This window comes from Myotis daubentonii, chromosome X (genome assembly GCF_963259705.1).
Source record: "Myotis daubentonii chromosome X, mMyoDau2.1, whole genome shotgun sequence".
Classification (NCBI taxonomy): domain Eukaryota; kingdom Metazoa; phylum Chordata; class Mammalia; order Chiroptera; family Vespertilionidae; genus Myotis; species Myotis daubentonii.
In genome coordinates, this window is record NC_081861.1 from 134,994,198 (window position 1) to 135,015,745 (window position 21,548).

The following is a 21,548-nucleotide window of genomic DNA, read 5'->3' on the forward strand; positions in this document are numbered from 1 at the left end:
CATGAAAAATGAAATAAAATCGCTCTGTATTTGGCTTCCTGATGAAGGGCGGCGGCAGGACATTTGGATTAAATTTGTTTTATTTTGGGGAAACGTATGGGGGACTCATAAGTACAGATGCGCTGGGCCAGGCACTCAACAAAGTGAGAACAAGCCCTGGTCGGTTTGGCTCAGTGGACAGAGCATTGACCTGTGGACTAAAGGGTCCCAGGTTCGATTCCAGTCAAGGGGACATGCCCAGGTTGCGGGCTTGATCCCCAATGGGGAGGGTGCAGGAGGCAGCCAATCAATGATTCTGTCTCATCATTGATGTTTCTATCTCTCCCTCTTCCTTCCTCTCGGAAATTAATTAAAAAATATTTTTTTAAAAAAGTGAGAACAAGATGATAAAATGTTCCACTGAAACAGCTACTCATAAGGAGGTTTCAAAAGGCGAGTGATGCCAAAACCGGTTTGGCTCAGTGGATAGAGCGTCAGCCTGCGGACTGAAGGGTCCCGGGTTCGATTCCGGTCAAGGGCATGTACCTTGGTTGTGGGCACATCCCCAGTGGGAGATGTGCAGGAGGTGGCTGATCAATGTTTCTCTCTCATCGATGTTTCTAACTCTCTATCTCTCTCCCTTCCTCTCTGTAAAAAAATCAATAAAATATATTTTTTAAAAAATAAATAAATAAAATGCAGTAACGAAATTATTAAAAAAAAAAAAAAAAAGGCGAGTGATGTCTCCAATTGCAATCAGGGACAAAGGCAGTTGTCCATTCTCCCACCCACAGGAGACCTGCCTGTATGCGGTTTGTGGGAGCGGTTTTGAATACACACCTGACACCTATCTAAAGCCTTTAAACAGGCTCTACACGCCCAGGTCAAGTTTCTCACAGTCTTTGCAAGTTTTTAGGGGAAAATGAACTTCCTGAGCATTGTGGGAGTGTTGGAACTTGCTCTCTAAGTCCCTGTTTCATTCATTCGACTCCGGGAATCTATTGAGGTTCATGAATGATTCACAAATGAAATTTTATCCAGATGAAATTTATCTTCAGAAAGACTTAAATATGTAGATTCCCATGTCATAAAAAAGTACTTGATTAAAAAAAACAGTCCATGGTTCATACTGAACGTGCCAGGAATGTTTGTTGGGGGCGAGATTTCCAACAAGCGTAGACCCTCAGTAGCAGTGACTGTTTTCAATCGGAGGTGATTTGCCAACTCATTGGTTAACTCACCTAAGCGCACTACCCTTTATGTAACTGGCATTCAGGACTGTTCATCCATCCTATTTCTTTTAAAAGCCCCAAGCAATTTGTAAATCAATTCGAAAGCAAACCACTCACTCTTGGCTAGAAGGAATGACCTTCATAGGCAGATCAATCTTAGAGCAGGCATCCAAATTAAAAAACCAGTGGGCCAGGCTGGAGAAAAACCCCTATCAAGTTAGTCAAACAAAATGAGCTTTGGGCAAATCAGATCTGAAATTTAAAAAATCTTGATCTGTGATGTCCTGCTACATTTCTATGAGCAGAATGGTTCCAGGAACCGGAAGTAAGTTGAAGGGGCGGATAGTATGTTGAATCGGATTATTTGTTTAAAAAAGCCATGGGGTGGGGGGAGAAAGGGGTCCTAATATGAGGTGACAGGAGAAGATGTGACTTTGGGTGGTGGGCACATGATGCTCTATACAGATTTTGTAACTTAGTAATCCACACATGAAACCTGTATGTTCGTGTTGACTAACGTCACCCCAATATAATTTAATAAAAACAAGTGGCAACTTGGTATAAAGAAAATGAGTACAATGGTCCCCGCCCTTATCTGTAAGACATATATTTCAAAGCCCCCAGTGGATGCCCGAAACCTTTGACAGTACCGAACCCTATATATACTGTGTTCTTTCCTATACATACATATCTACACTGAGTGGCCAGATTATTATGACCACCCCATCAGTACAATGAAGTGAATTAGTTATGCAAATAATAATAATAATAATAATAATAATAATAAAACCTTGAGAGTATTTGCTTAGGAAGTTTTCAATATTCAGTATTTTTGGAAGTGTCAATGAAGTACTGATGGGGTGGTCATAATAATCTGGCCACTCAGTGTAATTTATAAAGTAGGCACACTGAGAGATTAAAAGCAATAACTAATAACAAAATAGAACAATGATAAAAATTAAAATAAAATTTAAAAAGCCACAGGGTGAGGAGGGAATAGCAATAAACAAGTAAAAATGACTCAAAATCAGATCCTAAGACCAAAGAATTGCCCATATAAACAGTGATTTGTATTGGCATCTCCCGAGTTCCCATGGCCAATGTCAACAGGAAAATGCCCTTGGGTTGGTGGGCTTCTTCCGGTTTCACAGGACCAGTATTTTCAAGGCCTTTCTCTTCCCGGTTCCTGAAACCCTGCGCTTTGTATTACCTATAAACACAGCTCCTTATTCTGACCAATAGTATATTTTTAAATATCCTTTGTGTTTCTCCTACTTGATAATAGAAACACTTGTAACTCGAACGATGGCGAACACAGAAATCATTTCATTGTCCTTCCAAAAGTCAGGTCTCATTCACTGGTTGTCAGCGTGGGGTGAGTCTGTGCCCCAGGACACATGTCCGGTGGCGTCTTTGTTTGTCACAATTGAGGGGGTGGGTGCTACTGGCCTCTCGCGGGTAGAGGCCAGGGATGCTGCGAAACATCCCACCGTGCGCAGGACAGCCACAGCCCCAACAAAGAATAATCTGGTCCCCAAGGTCAGGGGTACTGATGTAGGGAACCCTGGTTTAGTTAACGTGGCATCCGGCCTGCAGGGACCCGTGCTGGCTGCTGCACCCTTGAGCTAGTCTGAGTGGAAAGCAAGAGCATACGGAAATGTACAATTTTCTTGCAAGTCTAGCCTCTAACCCAGCGGTTCTCAACCTGTGGGTCGCGACCCCTTTGGCGGTCGAACGACCCTTTCACAGAGGTCGCCTAAGACCATCCTGCAGATCAGATATTTACATGACGATTCATCACAGTAGCAACATGACAGTGATGAAGTAGCAACGAAAATCATTTTATGGTTGGGTCACAACATGAGGAACTGTATTTAAAGGGCCAGAAGGTTGAGAACCACTGCTCTAATCAGAGGTCATGCCAGGTTCTCCTTCGGGCCCATGTGAACAACCATCTCCCCCTCTCCACCCCCACCCCCCCACCCCCCACCTCCATATAATACAAGCCTATAGCTTGGAAGAAAGAAATAGGTTTCCATAAAAATACTTATTTTTCATTAGTCTTAGGAACATGTTAATGGTTAAAACTAAAAAGGTTAGAATGTTTCTGCTTCTGAAAATATGGGGCTAAGTCTTTTATTCATGGGCTAATTTTAAACGTTTTAAAAAAAATGCATGCAAGCCTCTCTCTTTAAAATCCATTTTCTATTAAGATGCAAATGTGATACCTTTTTGCCGGGTGGTACCAAGTTTTGATTTGCTTTGACAAGGTGTGAAAGCGCCTTCTTTATGTTCTTCTCTTTCATGCTTTGCAGCACAGCCGAGGGAAGGAATGTCTCTAATCCCCACTCTTTTCTGCAATAAAGAGCATGGCTTTAATTTCACATCCTTCTGATGGGGAGTTAGCGGAGACAAAATGGCGCTCTGATGTTTGTTGGAACAAACGAAGTCTTGGCAAGGCAGGGAAAGGAGACGAGTCCCCAGTTCGGGAAGCAACTTCTAATTTACACTCAGGAAACACTATTTGATCTTTCGTACCCATGTTTGCATTTTTAAAAGAAACACATCGCTCAGTCTCCAGAGCGAGAGCAAAGAGGCATTTGGGATTTATGGACACTGCAGAGTCTCCATCTAAACCATCCCCGAGGCTCTTCAAGTTCACACATATCTGAGCTGGTATTTCCGACACCAATGTCTCCCCACCCCTTGTTTATTCTCGTTCTCACCTCTCCCTGTCTGCCCACACTCTGTCTCTCTTCTCTGAAAAGGACGGACGCAACTCCTTCATCATACCCTAGCCATGCCTCCCTCTCCATCTCCCTTGTTCATGGCTGTTTCCCTGGAGACAGGGTAAGTTCATGTCTACAGAACTCCTTCCATCAACATCTCTGGCTTGGGGCGGAAATGAAGAGGAATGACGCTGGTGTGGAGTCAGGGTGGGGTTCATGACCCTTAAGTTCATCTGGTATGATGGGAAAGTACAAACATCTCATAGGTATGGATATATTAGGAAACAGACAAATTGGACTGGGTTAATAGTTTGGTTTTTTTAACCAAGAAGCCATTTCCCTATGACTACAACCCTATGCTAAGGTTCCTTAGTTTGAAATTTAGGAACTATCCTGGTTGATCATGTGCCCAACCAGTGTCTTCTGAATTATGTGGAGAACTTGAGAAGGTGCCGGCTATTTCTCCTGCTCTAGATCCTCTTTAAAGAAGGGTAGGAAGACCTCCCCCTCCCACTTCACCATTAACCTTCATCTTCACCTGCTCAGATGGTGTTTTTTGTAATCACCATTTCCTCCCTCCTCCTCCTCCTCAGCTTGTACTTATTATTTTAAAAATATATATATAATAATAAAAGGGTAATATGCTAATTAGACTGGAAAACCTTCCAGACGATGCCAGGGCTGCTAGGGAAGCCCGGGTCCCGGGTGCAGAGGGAAGCTGATGCCAGCAGCTGGGGGAAGGAAGGCCTACTCTTGCACAAATTTCGTGCTCCGGGCCTCTAGTATATATATATTTATTGATTTCAGAGAGGAAGGGAAAGAGAGAAACATCAATGATGATAGGGAGTCATTGATTGGCTGCCTTCTGCACACTCCACACTGGGGGTGGGGGATCGAGCCTGTAACCCAGCCATGTGTCCTGAGCGGGAATCGAACCCTGAACTCCTACTTCATAGGTTGACACTCAACCACTGAGCCACACCAGCTGGGCTGTACTTATTATCTTTACCCATCATTTGGCAGTCCTTAGGGGCTACCTTATAACTCTACTTGTATTATTATTTTAAGTCATTACTTTTCATATCTTTATGTCTTGTCTTTATGATCAGATCACAGGTTGATGGATGATTAAAATTATAATTCATACTTTCTACTTTCTACTGTCCCACCGTGAATACCATATAAAATGCTCAATGAACATTTGTTGGGTGTATGAATAATTAATGAGAACATTATCTCGTAGAGGCTACAAGATTCTCAGTCAAGTTAGTTATCTCTGGAAATGTTTGACTACCATGTTCAACCTGGAAAAATGTGGGTCCAGAGAGTATGGACAGAAATACATTTCGGGTATCTGAAATTCATCTCAATTGGTGCAGGCCACCCTTCCAACTGGGAGCCATTTTCATCCACACCCAACAACTTCAGAAGGGGGAGTGGATGAGGGTCTGAATGTGTCCATCTGAATGCGAGACTTCTTTAGGAGTGACTCTCTCGGGCTACAGTCATAGCGCATTCGGTAAGAGAGAAAGAGAGAAAGCATCTGTGAAAAGGAGTGGCCAGGACTGGAAGAGGTTCTCATACTGCACATAACAATTTCTCCATAGGTATTGGAGGAGAACTGAGTTGTAAGAACAGTGGCGATGGAGTCAGTAGAAGGCTGTCTTCCTACCCTTCTTTTTTTTTTTTAATGTATTTTTATTGATTTCAGAGAGGAAGGGAGAGGGAGGGAGAGATAGAACCATTAGTGATGAGAGAGAATCATTGACTGGCTGCCTCCTGCACGCCCCACACTGGGGATGGAGCCTGCAACCCGGGCATGTGCCCTGATCAGCAATCGAACTGTGACCTCCTGGTTCATAGGTTGATGCTCAACCACTGAGCCACGCCGGCTGGCTGCCTTCCTACCCTTCTATAGAGGATCTAGAGCAGAAGAAATAGCCAGCACCTTCTCAAGTTCTTCCCCTAATTTAGAAGACACTGGTTGGGTACATGATCAACCAGGATAGATTCCCGAAAATTCAACACAAGCTCACAGGCCTGTGGAGAAGAAGCCACAGTGCCGCCTGGGGGTCACCCTGGCACTATGGGATTCAGAATGGCTTTTAGGCAGCCCCTGGGACCAGAAGGTGGGATTGCAATGAGCCTGTACATTTGTTGGAGGAAGAGATGGAGGGGACATTAAGGCTTTTAGTGTCAGATGGAGGTGTAGCTTCAGCCCTCCAAGAACTTTGAAATATGTGTGTTCCTTTGTCTTAGCATCAGAGCTGCCAGGATTAAGAAGGTATGGCTGCTTTAGGGTATGAATCACTCACCAATGGGGAGCGTGCACACATGTCAAACTCGTGGCCGGCGGGCCACATGCCTTGTTTATTAGCATGTCAAACATGCGGCCCGCCAGCCGCGAGTTTGACATGCTTGGACCGTCCAGACTGGGTGACGGAGGGTTCTCTTTTTCAAGGACGACCCTTAAACAGACTCATCAACTGAAGGCGACACAAGCTGCTATTTCTAAGGAGAGGGGCTCTTCTCTGGTCAAAGCGGTGGCACACTGATGCTGTAAGTGGGTATTCAGCAAGACAGGCAAACACGGATTCACGGTCCTTTCGCATCCTTCCCCGCTCTGTCACAGTTCGTTACTGCAAACACCACCCTGCCCGACTGCGACTTAGGACATTGCTATTCGTGCCGCATTCTGACCGTCAAAAATGACCTCGCCTGTGCAGATCGCTCTCTAAACACAGGAGCTTCGAATGATCACACAAACTATAGTGCAACGTGGACTCTTCCTGCCTGGGTTCGAATCCCACCCTCTCTAGCCTGTGCGACTGGGGCAAAATGATTCACCCTTCTGTGCCTCGGTTTGCTCCTCTAGAAAATGGAGTGAACACCTTTCTTATCTACAGGGATGTTGTGAGAATTAAGCAGCTTAACCCCGGAAAAGCGACGAGACCAAAGCTTGCTTGGAACCAAGTCTGTGTAGGAGTTTAGAAATGTGTTTCATTTTCAACCTGACCCTCATTTTAACCGCAATTCTCCAAATGTATATTATGTAAGAAATGGATCTCTTCCACCCCAAATGAACCTGCCAGTTGTATATTTCTCCCATGTTTAACCAATGGTCTGCCACAACCAAGATGCAGTTTGGGAATAGACATAGGTCAAACATGCACTTGACTGTTAAGGGGGGGCAGCAACTTCGTCTCCGAAATGAATCCCAGGAAACACTTACTCGATGTATTTGAGAGAGATTTTCTGCGTTTGCTTGGTGGTAACGGTTGCGATGTACATTTGCAAGGCCGCCAGCCGCAGGGCTATGTCGTATTTCAGCTCCGGCCCAAATCGCTCCTGTACGACATCGTTACAACTCTGCAGAGAGACCAGCAGGGGGCGCAGCTCGTCAAAGAATGGGCCCAGGCACTGCCTGGTTGGAACAGGTGACCACATCCCCCCTCACTTCAGAGGCAAGGAGGCTAAATGTGGAAACATCTCCCCCGCGCTGCTTGCAACGAGTCAATATTGAATCGCGCTCACAAACAGACAGACCACGCAAAATATTTACCATGCATCGACAAGCGAGCTGCTATTTCAATATTTAGCTTTTTGTAGAAAGAATTAGGAATTCAGGTATGGAATTGCCAAACACAGGTGCTGCAACTGAACACACGGAGCCCTGTGGGCATGGTGGTGCTGGAGTTAGGCTGCTGGGCTGGGCATCCGGGCTTCCAATCCCCTCCCTCCGCCTCACCGGGGCATGACACTGGGAAAGGGCCTGGTTCTGAGCCTCAGTTTCCCCTTCTGTAAACTGGGGTTGATACTGCTCCCTGTTCACAGGGTTGTTGTGAGGGCATCAGCATGTAAAGCCTGGCAACTCTCCCTGGTAAAGTGAAAGCCCTCATACTTGCTAACAGCCGTCACCGCCACCTTCCTCTTTGTCATCATCTAGAGCAGCTTCGGGAGGCGGCATGAGCCAGGCGATGAGGGGCGGCGGCGTCCTCGTCCTGGCTTGGCCCGGGACCGCCTGTGCGTGTAACTTGGACCCGTTTGCTTTCTCCCGCAGCCTCAGCGTGCTCCTCTGTGACATGGGCATTCACACCAACCGCCTCCCGTAGTGGTGGCGGCTCAGATGGGATGCAAAGAAAGTGCTTTATCACAGCGCACCGTGCATTCGGGAAAGGGGAGCTAGTCAAACCTTCAGTTCAGTCCTAGCCGGTTTGGCTCAGTGGCTAGAGCGTCAGCCCGCAGACTGAAGGGTCCCAGGTTTAATTCCGGTCAAGGGCACGTACATTGGTTGCAGGCTCCCTCCCTGGGCCTAGTCAGGGTGTGCAGAAGGCAAACCAATCAATGTGTCTCTCTCACATCGATGTTTCTCTCTCTCTCTCTCCCCCTTCCTTCCACTCTCTCTAAACATTAACGGAAAAGTATGCTCAGTTCATGCCAGTGGTGACACTGACGGTCATTCCACGGCTCTCGACCTCAGTCTGCTCATCTGTAACAGGGAGCCATGTAGCTCACAGGGTTTGCGCGAGCATCACATTGAAGAGCGGCTGAGAGTGTCGTAAAGCGCAACATCCTACATCAGGGGAATGCCTGGCCCGCGGGCCGCAGAAGGCCCGCGACATCATGTGGTCTGGCCCAGCCGAGGCGTGAGGGGCGAGTTCATTCAATGTCTGGCCAGCTAGAGCAGGCTCATTTTAAAGTTGGTGATTTTGTAGGGCCCGAGAATGATGTTATCAATATCCCGATGGCCCTGGGCAGAGAAAAGGTTCCCCACCCCTGTCCTATATGACAAGTGACCGCTGTTAGGGCGACATCCTCCTCCCTCAGCAGGAGCGAAGGACCAGCCGCATGTTTCCGGCAACTTGGCCTTAACCTCCATTCTGCATGTGTGTGTCCTTGCTTTTGTTCTGGGAAACGAGGCTTGGGGCTAGACCGGGGTGGGCAAACTTTTTGACTCGAGGGCCACAATGGGTTCTTAAACTGGACCGGAGGGCCGGAACAAAAGCATGGATGGAGTGTTTGTGTGAACTAATATACATTCAAAGTAAACATCATTACATAAAAGGGTATGGTCTTTTTTTTTTTTTTTTTTTAGTTTTATTCATTTCAAACGGGCCGGATCCAGCCCGCGGGCTGTAGTTTGCCCACGGCTGGGCTAGACAATCTGTAGCAGACACCTGCGTCAGCATTTGTTTGCCTCCTTTCCAAACCTACCGATTTCACTAAATGGGAACGTGTGTGTGTCCCCCCACCCCCCCGTGTGGTTCCTTCCCATCCTCGTCCGTGTGCACTGGCGCCAGCAATGCACGTCCCACCCAAGAGTGACGCCATTCCCTCCCCTTGCCTCCCTAACATTTGCTCCCCCTTAGGATCTGACACCGTCAGGGGTGCAGGGGCAGTGGGTCTGACTCGAGGCGGGCATGTCACGTGAGAGCATTTGGTTCTGCTAGTCTTGGGTTGATGAATTCTTTCCAAGCGCCCAGTGCTGTCCATAACGGAGCAGCACGGGCCTGGGGGCCCAGAGCGGGTCATTTTATAGTCCCATCGAGATGAGGGGGAGGGAGCCCCCCGGCGCAGTGCCAGGCCGTAAATGGCACGCGACTCGGCTTTGTGATGCATCACTTTTCCCCACGGCTGCTATCGCCTAATGGCCTGGAAACAGGATTTTAGCATTGGATTCAGAGACAAGAGCTCCAAGTTCGAGCCTAGGCTCTGTCAACTATTCATCAAATGACCTTGGACGTGACATTTCGTCTCTCTTACGTCTCGGTTTTCTTATATGAAAAATGGTCTAAAATAGCTAAGTCAAGGCTTGCTGCTATACTTGTAAGGATGTTTCATCAAATGTCATGTGCCTTACAAAGGTGAGTCATCACTCTTGCTTCTAAGAGTTGTGACTGGAACTGTGTTTCCCATCCCTATTATACTGTGCGTGTCTCCTGTATTTAAAAGGGACTTCTGGGTGAATTTCTTATCAAGGTGATTAGCCACTTAATTACATTATACATAATGTGATTACATCTAATTCGTTCCGACTACTCCTGGAGAATTCATGTGAAGTCTGACTTACATATTTGGGTACTAATCATGCTTTTATGACCCTCAATTCCTTTCCTTAAAATACAGTTACACAAGCAAATGGGGGGCATTCTTCCTAATAGAGACTCCAGTTTAGTCCTATAGGAAGTTCATTTACAATGAACAGCTAGATGTTTAAAAGGAACCGGATCCCGCTCGTGTTGAAAAACACATCGTAGCCTCAGGTACTACCTTGTTTACTAACTGGCGGAACGATCTTTTTCTTAATGGATAGGGGACGGCTACATGTGAGCGTGGCTCATTACACTTATGAATGAGAACAGTCTGGACTGTTAAGATTTACGCTATTATAGATGCTGAAGTCTTGGCCATACCTCAGGTCCCATCAATGACCAGGTGATTAATATTATCACCATTGAAACCTGTTTTCATTGCCACGGTCCATAATCAATGGCTACTGTCCTCATTAGAGGCCCGTTAGGCTGAGTCTATTTTTGTCTCTCTCTCTTTTTTTAAATAAATATATTTTTATTGATTTCACGGGGGAAGGGAGAGGGAGAGATAGAAACATCAATGATGAGAGAGATCATTGATTGGCTGCCTCCTGCATGCCCCATATTGGGGATCGAGCCCACAACCCGGGCATATGCCCTTGACCGGACTCGAACCCGGGACCCTTCAGTCCGCAGGCCGATGCTCTATCCACTGAGCCAAACCGGCTAGGGCCATTTTTGTCTTGCTAATGTGATATATATTGCTTCTGCTTACGCTTTTGTTTTCTAGACTAATTTTATTGCATCTTTTTAGCACCTTCGAATCAACACGGGCCCACAGCACCATCTGCACAGCCACTGACCGCTGCGAGGCGGAAGCTATTTTAGACACACCGCACATGGTGCGCTGCGAGGCCTTTGGAAGCAGGGGGTCTGAGTCCAAGAAATTCTCATTTCCTGTTCTCAGTGGAAGAGAGAAAAGGTGATGATGGCAGCTTCGTTTTGGTCTCTGTCACATGCCCCACGTGGCTACCCACAACCCCCATGGGCTGCCCGGTGAAGGGGTCGCTAACCCACCACCCGTGCAACACCCAAGGTCTTGGGAAGGTCTATTCCGGGAACAAGATCCCTGGACACATTTCTTGTTCTCAGGACAATCCCGGGGTATAAAAGATGGGTCTGGCCCTGACCGGTTTGGCTCAGTGGATAGAGCGTCGGCCTGCGGACTGAAGGGTCCCAGGTTCGATTCCGGTCAAGGGCATGTACCTGGGTTGCGGGCACATCCCCAGTGGGGGGTGTGCAGGAGGCAGCTGATCGATGTTTCTCTCTCATGGATGTTTCTAACTATTCCTCTCTGTAAAAAATCAGTAAAATATATATTTAAATAAATAAATAAATAAATAAATAAAAGACGGGTCTTCTGTTCATCCTCACCCGAGGATATTTTTTTTTAATATATTTTATTGATTTTTACAGAGAGGAAGGGAGAGGGATAGAGAGTTAGAAACATCGATTAGAGAGAAACATCGATCAGCTGCCTCCTGCACACCCCCTACTGGGGATGTGCCCACAACCACAGTACGTGCCCTTGACCGGAATCGAACCCGGGACCTTTCAGTCCGCAGGCCGATGCTCTATCCACTGAGCCAAAACAATTAGGGCCGGAGGATATTTTTTTACCATTGATTTTTAGGGAGAGTGGAAGGGTGGGAGAGAGACACAGAGAGAGAGAGGAACATCGATGTGAGAGAGACACATGGATTGGTTGCCTCCCACACATGCCCTGACTGGGGCCAGGGATCGAGCTTGCAAACAAGATATGTGCCCTTGACCGAAATCGAACCCGGGACCCTCGGGTCTGCAGGCCACGCTCTAACTGCTGAGAAAACCGGCGGGGGCAGATGTGTCTTTCTCTGTGGAGTGCATTCCATTTGGGCAAACACACCTTCTGCAGAGCCATGTTTAGCAGTGCTCCTGGCCTACTGCAGTGGGCTCCCCTCCCCAGGACAACTGCAACCACGTTGTTTCACACACTCAATGGGATTTTGATGTTTAAAACAGAAGCCGAGTAATATGGCTTTAAAGCAGTGGTTCTCAACCTTCTGGCCCTTTAAATACAGTTCCTCATGTTGTGACCCAGCCATAAAATTATTTTCGTGGCTACTTCATCACTGTCATGTTGCTACTGTTATGAATCGTCATGTAAATATCTGATAGGCAGGATGGTCTTAGGCGACCCCTGTGAAAGGGTCGTACGACCGCCAAAGGGGTCGAGACCTACAGGTTGAGAACCGCTGCTTTAAAGCATCATTGTGTTATCGGGATGAGTACAGAATTGGCGAGAAAGGCAACCCAATGGATTACACTGCGTCGCCAGGCCCTGCCCGGCACCCGTAACTATCTCTTTGCAACTAACAAGCTAAAAAACATCGCGCCAGGTCTGGGCTGCCGAGGCAAAGCGCTGGTTGGTTCTCAGCAGGAATGGGGGGAAGACGTAGTAACAGACCAGCTGTCAATCAGGCTGTTTCATGCGGTTACATGAGGGTTCCCTGGCCTGTTGGGGAACAAGGGCCATTGTTAAGAGGTCCGGGTGACTAAAGTCCAACATTTAAAAAACCCAAGTCGCGCCCTGCCAGTGTGGCTCAGTGGTTGAGCGTCGACCTATGAACCAGGAGGTCAGGGTTCGATTCCCGGTCAGGGCACAGGCCCGGGCTGCAGGCTTGATCCCCAGTGTGGGGCGTGCAGGAGGCAGCCGATCCATGATTCACTATCATCATGGATGTTTCTGTCTCTCTCTCCCTCTCCCTTCCTCTCTGAAATCAATACAAATATATTTTTTAAAAATTAAAACACAACAACAACCCAAGTCATGACAGTTTCACTGTTTTGGGTCAAAACTGATGTTAAGTCCACTCACATTTCTTTACTTGATAAACAGGGTTTACTGACCCTGATCCTGGGGACTCGGGGTGTCTCCCTGAGCACCAGTCCTCCTGCTGAGCTGTAAGGACCACACTTTCTTCCAAAGCCCACCGAAGTGGGGGGTGGGGGGAGATGGAACCAGTTCATTGATCCACAACATTCGCACAATACAGGCCCGCGTGCTCACGTACCTGCACGTAGAGATATTCAAAAGCAACCGGATCCCTCCGTAACAGGTCGATGGGGTCCTTCGGCACGAAGCTGATTCGGAAAAGACACCTCATCTTGTGGGAGCTGGGCCGCTGTGTCACCTGGAAGAGCAGAGCGACCACAGGGAGGCTCAGTGGGGACTGCGAACCGGCCGAGGACCCCAAGAGCAGAGGCAACTTTCCTGGGACATCGAGGGAAGGGGCGGCCAAGTTCTTCCAGTGTCTGTCACAGGTGCTCCTTCCCCGGAAACGCATCGAGCCTGGGACGTAGGCCCGGTGCCCCCCAAGATGACCCTGAGAGGAGGGACTTGCTGAGGAACTGTCCCCAGGAGCAGCAGGCGGGAGAGGATGGGGAGCCAGCCCCTGGTCCCCAGGGGGGCTCAGCCACAGCCCGGCCCTTGGGGGGTAACTTCAGGCACGGGGCCTGGGACAGCACAGACTGGTCCCTGGCTTGGGGCTGTGCCAGGGGGACGTGCATGGCAGGTTGGACAGAATGCGCGCCAGGAGGCTGTGAGCGCGGTCCCGCCCCAAGATAAGATGCTCCATGTTGTCATGGCAACCAGAGCTAGGGTGGGGGCGGGAAGACAGTTTGGGCCTCTGCACTGAATCTGGGGTCAAGTTTCCAAACGACTGCCGACTTCGGATGCTGTGACTTCGTGCAAATCAAATCGCTCCACGTTGCTTGGAATCCAACACTGTCCCTCAAGGTCAGGGACACGGCTCATTCGGATTCGCTGTCCTTCCCTGCCAGCGCGGTATGTGCAACTACTGCATGCTGCTGCTGACCTCCTCTGGCAACAAAGGCGATCAGTGGGGGACAGTAGGTGCTTAGCACACAGGTGAATGAACGAAAAGACGCTGGACTCCAAGAAAGAGGGGAAGAGCCCTTCCATGTCCCCGAAAGAGGCCAACACGACACACGTAAGGCCGGGCAGCCCCAGCCAGCACAGCTGTTCTGCCTGCAGTTTTATGCGCTCGTATGTACTCTCTATGCACGTGCACGCGGTTTCATGGACTTGTGACAACTTTTATGCGGGGAACAACACGCCCTGCTTTGAAAGGTGACCGGGCACCGTGGCAGGTAGTGACACGGACCCAGCTTCATGGCTGCGGGCAGGATTGAGACCGAGGGCCGCGGGCCGTGGTCCCTGCCGGGTGGTAAAGGAACGCAGAAAATGACAGCAGGAACCCAAGAGCCTCCAGTTCCCTCCTCAAGGAACTCCTACACGCGAGCAATGGCTTGAAATCCCTCACACAGACAAGCCAGGGTGTGGGGCTGGAGGTAGCAGCTAAGCGGCCGGCTCGCCTCCCCAGGGAACGGATGGGGCGGCATCGTGGCCACCAGGAACTGGGGCGCAGCGCTGGATCCCATGTTCACAGCGGGCACGGCTGGGGCAGGGACTCGAGGCTCCCGAAAATAGTCTGAAGTAGACACCCAGCGCCTAAAGCCACGCATCCGATTGCGCCTGAACTCAAAGGACCTCAGAGGCCATTTCCTTTCATAGTTTCAGGAGGCCAATGATGAAAACAGGGGACCAGTCGTTCTAACGACAGAAAAGGGAATTGTCCAGAGCCCCGTTCTCAGCGAGTGGCTGCCGAGGCTGTGAATGACAAATCTGTTTCTCAGGTGAACTGACAGCTATGGACAATGACAGAAAGGGAAACATCACCTGGAGGCATAAAATCCATTATTAACGCCAACACTTCCCTTAGTGCGGCTGCCCAGCGATGCCGTGAACACATTGAATGCATCTGCAGGCAGGAGGCCGCTAGTCGGGAGGGATAGTGGGTAGGAGGGATGCTGGGGTGGGAGGGATGCTGGGGAGGGAGGGATGCTGGGGAGGGAGGGATGCTGGGGAGGGAGGGATGCTGGAGTGGGAGGGATGCTGGGGAGGGAGGGATGCTGGGGAGGGAGGGATAGTAGGGAGGGAGGGATGCTGGGGTGGGAGGGATACTGGGGAGGGAGGGGTGCTGGGGAGGGAGGGATGCTGGGGAGGGAGGGATGCTGGTGGGGAGGGATGCTGGGGAGGGAGGGATGCTGGTGGGGAGGGATGCTGGGGAGGGAGGGATGCTGGGGGGGAGGGATGCTGGGGAGGGAGGGATGCTGAGGGGGAGGGATGCTGAGGAGGGAAGCATGCTGAGGAGGGAGGGATGCTGGTGGGGAGGGATGCTGGGGAGGGAGGGATGCTGGGGAGGGAGGAAAGTAGGATGGGATGGATGCCGGGGGCAGGAGAAATAATGGGGCAGGAGGGATGCCGGGGCAGATGGTGGTGCTGGGAGGAGGGATGCCAGGGTGGGGTGCCCTTGTGCGCAGGCATGTCATCAGGGGGAGCCCCCGCACCTGCGTGAGGGTCTCCTGCTCGTGCAGCAGCAGCAGCTTGCTCCCGGCCCCCTCCGTCCTCTGCTCCAGCATGAGGGAGAAGTGCTCGATGCCTTTGATGGACAGCTTCTCCTGAAGAGTCAGGATGACATCCTAACGGAGGAAACGTGGACAAGATGCAATCAAAACCCAGGCAGTGCCCGGCCGGTGGGGCTCCGTGGTCGGGCGTCGACCTATGAACCAGGAGGTCACGGTTCGATTCCAGGTCAGGGCACATGCCTGGGTTGCAGGCTCAATCCCCAGTGTGGGGTGTGCAGGGGGCAGCCCATCCATGACTCTCTCTCATCATGGATGTTACTCTCTCTCTCCCTCTCCCTTTCTCTCTGAAATCAATAAAATATATATTTTTAAAAATCCCAAAGAGTGTGGCATTCAACGGCGGCAACTTCCGGAGACATTTTTGTTGTCACAATAGGGTTGGGGTTGCTAGGCGCAGAGGGATGCTAAGTGTCTTGCAATGTACAAGACACTCCCACAACAAAGAACCATCTGGCCCAAAGTATCAACACGCAAGGCGACAGCAAGGTTTGGCCTCCTCTCTGAAGACTTTTTAAAATGTCTCCAGGCCCCTGGGAGACAAAGATTCCCACACGCACCCACCACCAAAAAAAAGTCATCATTCCATGGAAACACCGTGACTATATTGAATTTTATCAAAAGATGTTTGGTTTCATAATTTTTCGCTCCAGGCCCAAAGAAGAGAAAACAACGCCAGCCTTTGTATCGCAACACACACTTTCTAAAAGCTTCTGAATCGCCAGGGAGGACGCTGGGAAATCAATAGCAATACACTGTTCCTATTGCGACTCTGTAGCAAGAATGCTGGCAATTTGTATTAAACACGGTCATATCCTTGCAAAACTGTACTATTTTCACTTGGTGCCCACCAGCCCCTGTCTGTTGTGATAATAAGGCTGTTAGGTACCAGCTAAGATAACTATAATTTCATGTGAACTTTTTGCATTGCTTGCTGTCTTCTCATTGCCATCTGCCGTCCTCGGAGAAATCAAACTTAGTCTAGTGTGGGCTGCTATAATAAACAGGCCAGAGGGAATCTACAACGGGAGGCAGTCTCTTCTAAATTCCCATTTCTCTCGGTTAAAAAATGCACTCAAGCCCTAGCCGGTGTGGTTCAGTGGATAGAGCATTAGCCTACTGACTGAAGGGTCCCAGGTTCAATTCCGGTCAAGGGCACATGCCCGGGTTGTGGGCTCCATCCCCAGTAAGGGGCGTGCAGGAGGCAGCCGATCCATGATTCTCTCTCATCATGGATGTTTCTGTCTCTCTCTCCCTTCTTCTCTGAAATCAATAAAGATATATATATATATATATATTTTAAAGTAAGTTTTGCTTCTTTACTCCTGGCTCTTGGGAGGGAACTGCTCTAGCCTTGGAGAGCCTTGCCTGATAGGAGTAGCTTTGTTTCCCCGGGGACCTGGGGCCACAGTAGATAGCGTGTGCTCACAACATGATTCCGGTGGGGACCGTGGGACCCGTGGGATCAGCTTGACCTCTGGCGGGGCCAGCGGCTGGTCAGCTCTGTCTGTGCAGCCGGCCGCCAGGAACAACTGGACAGCAGGCTCGGCTGGCAGCACTGTGTGCACGTTGTCATGATTGCTGCAGAAAAGGCTGTCTGCACAGCCCCCTGGGACAGGACAGCTGGACGTCCCAGGCCAAGCCCTGTGCCCGGGACACTGCTTTCCTGTGGCTGATGTCACTGTCTCCTTTGGCTGCAATCAACTGGAACTGGGAGTGTGACAATTTGCTGAGTCCTGGGAGGTCCCTCGAGGGGATTATTGAACCTGGGAGTGGGTTCTTTGAGACAGTAGCAGAGGCGGGGAGTGGCAACAGGTCAAATGTCCCACAAACACTCCGATATTTATTCTCCAGGCCTGTCCAGGGAACGCTTGCCAACTCCTAGGTAAGCTGACTAATATTTAGAGTAACATCTCACTGTGAACTGATGTGGAGTAGGAATAAAATAAAATAAAAGACTTCTGCCGTCATCAGCATTTAACATTAGCAGCCTGGTAGGAAGGAAGTTCTTATTTCATCCGGAATGACTTAAGGCTGCTTTAAATGCTTGATCATCAATCTATGCTTTTGTCTGCTCTATTACCTGCTCAGTCGCTACCGATTTAAAGCGATTCCAAACAAGCTGCGTGCTGGGATCCGATAAGAAGAATGCTGGGATCCCACTCAGGTTTGTGCTGATTAATTTTGAAAACTGAGAATTCGGGGTTGACTATGAATAGACATTTTCAATACACAGTTGATAGTCGCTTGATACACTCGTTACACAAGATCATCACTGGGGACTTTTTTTTTAACCTCAATAAAATCTTTTTTCCTGTGCATTTAAAGAAAGCCTATTTTAGGCTGATGGAGCATGAGGGAACAATCAATCTCTGAACACACTTTTCTCCAATAAAAAAGAGAATATGTATTTTTTTCCCCCAGGAACAAAGCATTGGGGGGGGGGGGTAGGAAACCCCTATGCTTTATAACAGTGGTTCTCAACCTTCTGGCCCTTTAAATACAGTTCCTCATGTTGTGACCCAACCATAAAGTTATTGTCGTTGCTACTTCATAACTGTGATGTTGCTACTGTTAGGAATCGTCATGTAAATATCTGATATGCAGGATGGTCTTAGGCGACCCCTGTGAAAGGGTCGTTCGACCGCCAAAGGGGTCGTGACTCACAGGTTGAGAACCGCTGCTTTATAATAATGCCCATTATGCAAACTCACCTGTGGCTCTGAAATACAGTAGCGCCCCCTCCCCCTTATCTGCAGTTTCGCTTTCCGAGGTTTCAGTTATCCGCGGTCAACTGCAGCCCCAAAATATCGAATGGAAAATTCCAGAAATAAACAATTCGGAAGTTCTTCCTTCCACCCGGGAAGTGACTCCTCCATTTATCCGGTGACTCCACACTCTGTACACTCCCACCTGTTAGTCACTTAGCAGGGGTTATCGGATCGCCCGCTGTGGCATCGCATGGCTTGTGTTCAAGCCTTTGTTTTTCTTCCTAATGGCCTCAAGGCACAGAGCACTGATGCCGGCCATTCGGACAAGCCTCAGAGAAGCCGTAAGCGCTTCCTTTCAGGGAAGGTATGCGTGTATAGGAAAAAATCACCGTGTATATAGAGAGCGTTACCATCCGCGGTTTCAGGCATCCGCGGGGGGGTCTTTGAAAGCATGTCCCATGGATAAGGGGGGGCTACCGTAACTGAATTGCTCTGTGGCTCTTCCTCTCCACCTCTTCTAAGACGCAGGCCTCATTCCTGCCCTTTATGCATCATTGCCATGAAAGCAGTTCCAGTCGGAAAAGTAACTGTTAGCTTTGTATCACGCTACCCCTTGTTTTCTCTGGACACCAAAGGAGCAGATACTCAATGAAGAGCTAACAGCTTCGTCTTCCTGGGGCTCACGCCGCTGAGACCCCGCTCGCTTTGGGCAGGGCGCCGAGCCTTCCTGGTGCATTCGGGCTCCTTTCATTCGTGGTTGCATTCAAATGACTGGCTGCCCTGGCTCAGCACTGATGGCTTATCAGTCTGCGTGTACACACACACACACACACACACACACACACACACACACACAGCGGAACCTTCGGAGGCTAAGCTCTTCGTCTTGTATTTACACACTTCCTTATTTGTTTTGTTTTGTTTTGAATCCTCCCCTGAGGATATTTTTCCATTGATTTTTAGGGAGACTGGAAGGGAGGGGGAGAGACAGAGAAGAACATCCATGTGAGAGACACACATCGATTGGTTGCTTCCTGCACATGCCCCGGGCCAGGGCCTGGGCCAGGGAGGAGCCTGTAACCGAGATAAGTACGTGCCCTTGACCTGAATCGAACCTGGAAGCCTTCGGTCCGCAGGCCAACGCTCTACCCACAGAGCCACACCAGCCAGACCTCACACACTCCCTTATTGAGAAGCAACCGAACACTTCTCAGCGATAGACAAGTAGTTCTCAAAGAAGGGCTGCCCCAGGAGACGCGGGGGCAGCTTCCGCTCGCTGCCCGAGGGGGTCCAGGCAGAGCTCAGTGGTCCCCTTACCTTTATGGAGGTGCTCGAGTCAAAACGGAAGGACTTGGTCTGCCCGTTTTCCAGATAGACTTTCAACACGTTTGGCATAAACAGAAGTGAATTGTCCTTAACAGTTTCCTGTTTGAGAAGAAAAGAGTGGGAGGGGTTAAAGTCAGTGGGATTATAATTCTGCTCTTCGCAATAGCCGCGTATATCTACAATGTATCCGAGCACAACATACATAAAAACAAAGACCAAGTGAAGTCTCTGAGGCCAACCAAGGTGTCCCTTTCGTGATATCCAAGTGCAGTTGTTCATAGAAAAATCCTTTTCCACCTACAAATACCTCAGCTGATTCAAAGAAAAGAACTTTTCCCATCAGAAGATCAATCAGAGGAGTTTTTTAAAAAAAGATATATTTTTATTGATTTCAGAGAGGAAGGGAGAAGGAGAAACATTGATGATGAGAGAGAGAATCATGGGTCGGCTGCCTCCTGCACGCCCCCTACTGGGGACCGAGCCCACAACCCGGGCATGTGCTCTTAACCGAGAATCAAACCCTGACCTCCTGGTTCCTAGGTTGACACTCAACCACTGAGCCACACCGGCCGGGCTAGAGGAGTATTTTTAAATCGAGGTGTCCCACTGGAAAATGCCATTACAGAAATGGCTCCCCTGTACCTATGCCACAGGGTGTGGGTCAAGGCCAGGCTTTCGCAGAGCAATGCGTCTGGGCAGAAGGAGCCCCGGGCTGATGGTGTGCGATGCGACGCCTGCTGGTGGCCGGCAGGTCACGACAGTGAACCTCAAGCCTTGGTCAGCTTCAAAGCTGAAGTTATTTTGTGAAACAATTTTTACTTCATTTAGGAAGATTTCCCCCAAACTCAAAGGAATGGGGTGGTGTGTTAATGGAGTAGAACACTAAATCTATAACAAACAGATCATAGTTTAAAGAACGTGCCCGACCGGTGTGGCTCAGTGGTTGAGCGTCAAACCTGTGAACCAGGAGGTCACGGTTCGATTCCCGGTCAAGGGCACAGGCCCTGGTTGCGGGCTCAATCCCCAATGGGGGGCGTGCAAGAGGCAGCTGATCCATGATTCTCTCTCATCATGGATGTTTCTATCTTTCTCCCTCTCCCTTCCTCTCTGAAATCAATAAAAATATATTTAAAAAAGGAGGAATCCCTGGGTGAATTGTGTTGCTCACACGTGGTTGGCTGTGAAGTCACAGGAGTGAGGGGAAGTCAGTAGCTGTGCAACCCCACGCCCCCTGCTGGACAGATGAGGAAACGGAAGAGGTGTCCAGAGACTTGCTAATGCCCCCCTCCTCCACCCCCGCCCATTAGTCCAGGAGGATCCAATCCCTCACTATTTCGGGGCCAGGCTCCTGTCTGTCACTTCCCACTTCTTTCTCTGAAATCCGTTCCTCTCCTTTCTACTCCACCCGGGACTTCTGTGCTGCCCAGTTCATGTGGCTCCAAGTCCAGGAGGCATGACACACAATAACTCAGAAGAGCAAGAGCAGACGGGGAGTGAAGATGGTCACAGAGGCTGAAGAGCAGACACGTGACCAAATGGCCAGAGGATGGGTCCCCTGGGCTGGGTCCGCACACACCAGCTGCCTGGAATGAGCCCTGTTCTATACAGGGACACAGGGACACTGCCCAGCAGCCTCCAGCTATAGTCTCTCTAAAGATGCATCAACGGATGGCCCATCTCCCACTCGGAAACTTGAGAAAAGATGAGGGGATGTCACATGACACAGCGATTCCTCTGTGACTGGAACCTTCCAGCCTTCAGCTGGGATGGGCTTGTTCTGAGATGATAATGTATGCTTACTCTGCATCCTGTGGGACGCGAATCCACTGAACCGTGCAGCACAAGCCACAGTGTGAAGCGGGGAGAGGAAATGAGATGATAGAGGGGCGATCGGGAGGCCAAGGCCACAGCCAAATGCTCACAGGGCAGCACCGTGGCAGCCTGATGCCGCCGCCCACGAGCATCACAATAGTATGACAGATGGGCCGGCTG

General features: G+C 49.5%; 1 protein-coding gene across 2 annotated transcripts in view; it reads right to left on the reverse strand.

Annotated features, from left to right (window-relative positions):
* Positions 1–21,548, reverse strand: part of FRMPD4 (FERM and PDZ domain containing 4) — a 192,790-nt gene that overhangs the window by 17,806 nt on the left and 153,436 nt on the right. For both annotated transcript variants that reach the window (XM_059679131.1, XM_059679130.1), the window contains exons 6-10: positions 19,548–19,655; positions 15,445–15,576; positions 13,086–13,205; positions 7,173–7,309; positions 3,440–3,566 (exon numbers count right to left, since the gene is read on the reverse strand). In XM_059679131.1, coding sequence (XP_059535114.1) covers positions 3,440–3,566; positions 7,173–7,309; positions 13,086–13,205; positions 15,445–15,576; positions 19,548–19,655 — 624 coding nt within the window. The remainder of the gene's footprint in view (positions 1–3,439; positions 3,567–7,172; positions 7,310–13,085; positions 13,206–15,444; positions 15,577–19,547; positions 19,656–21,548) is intronic.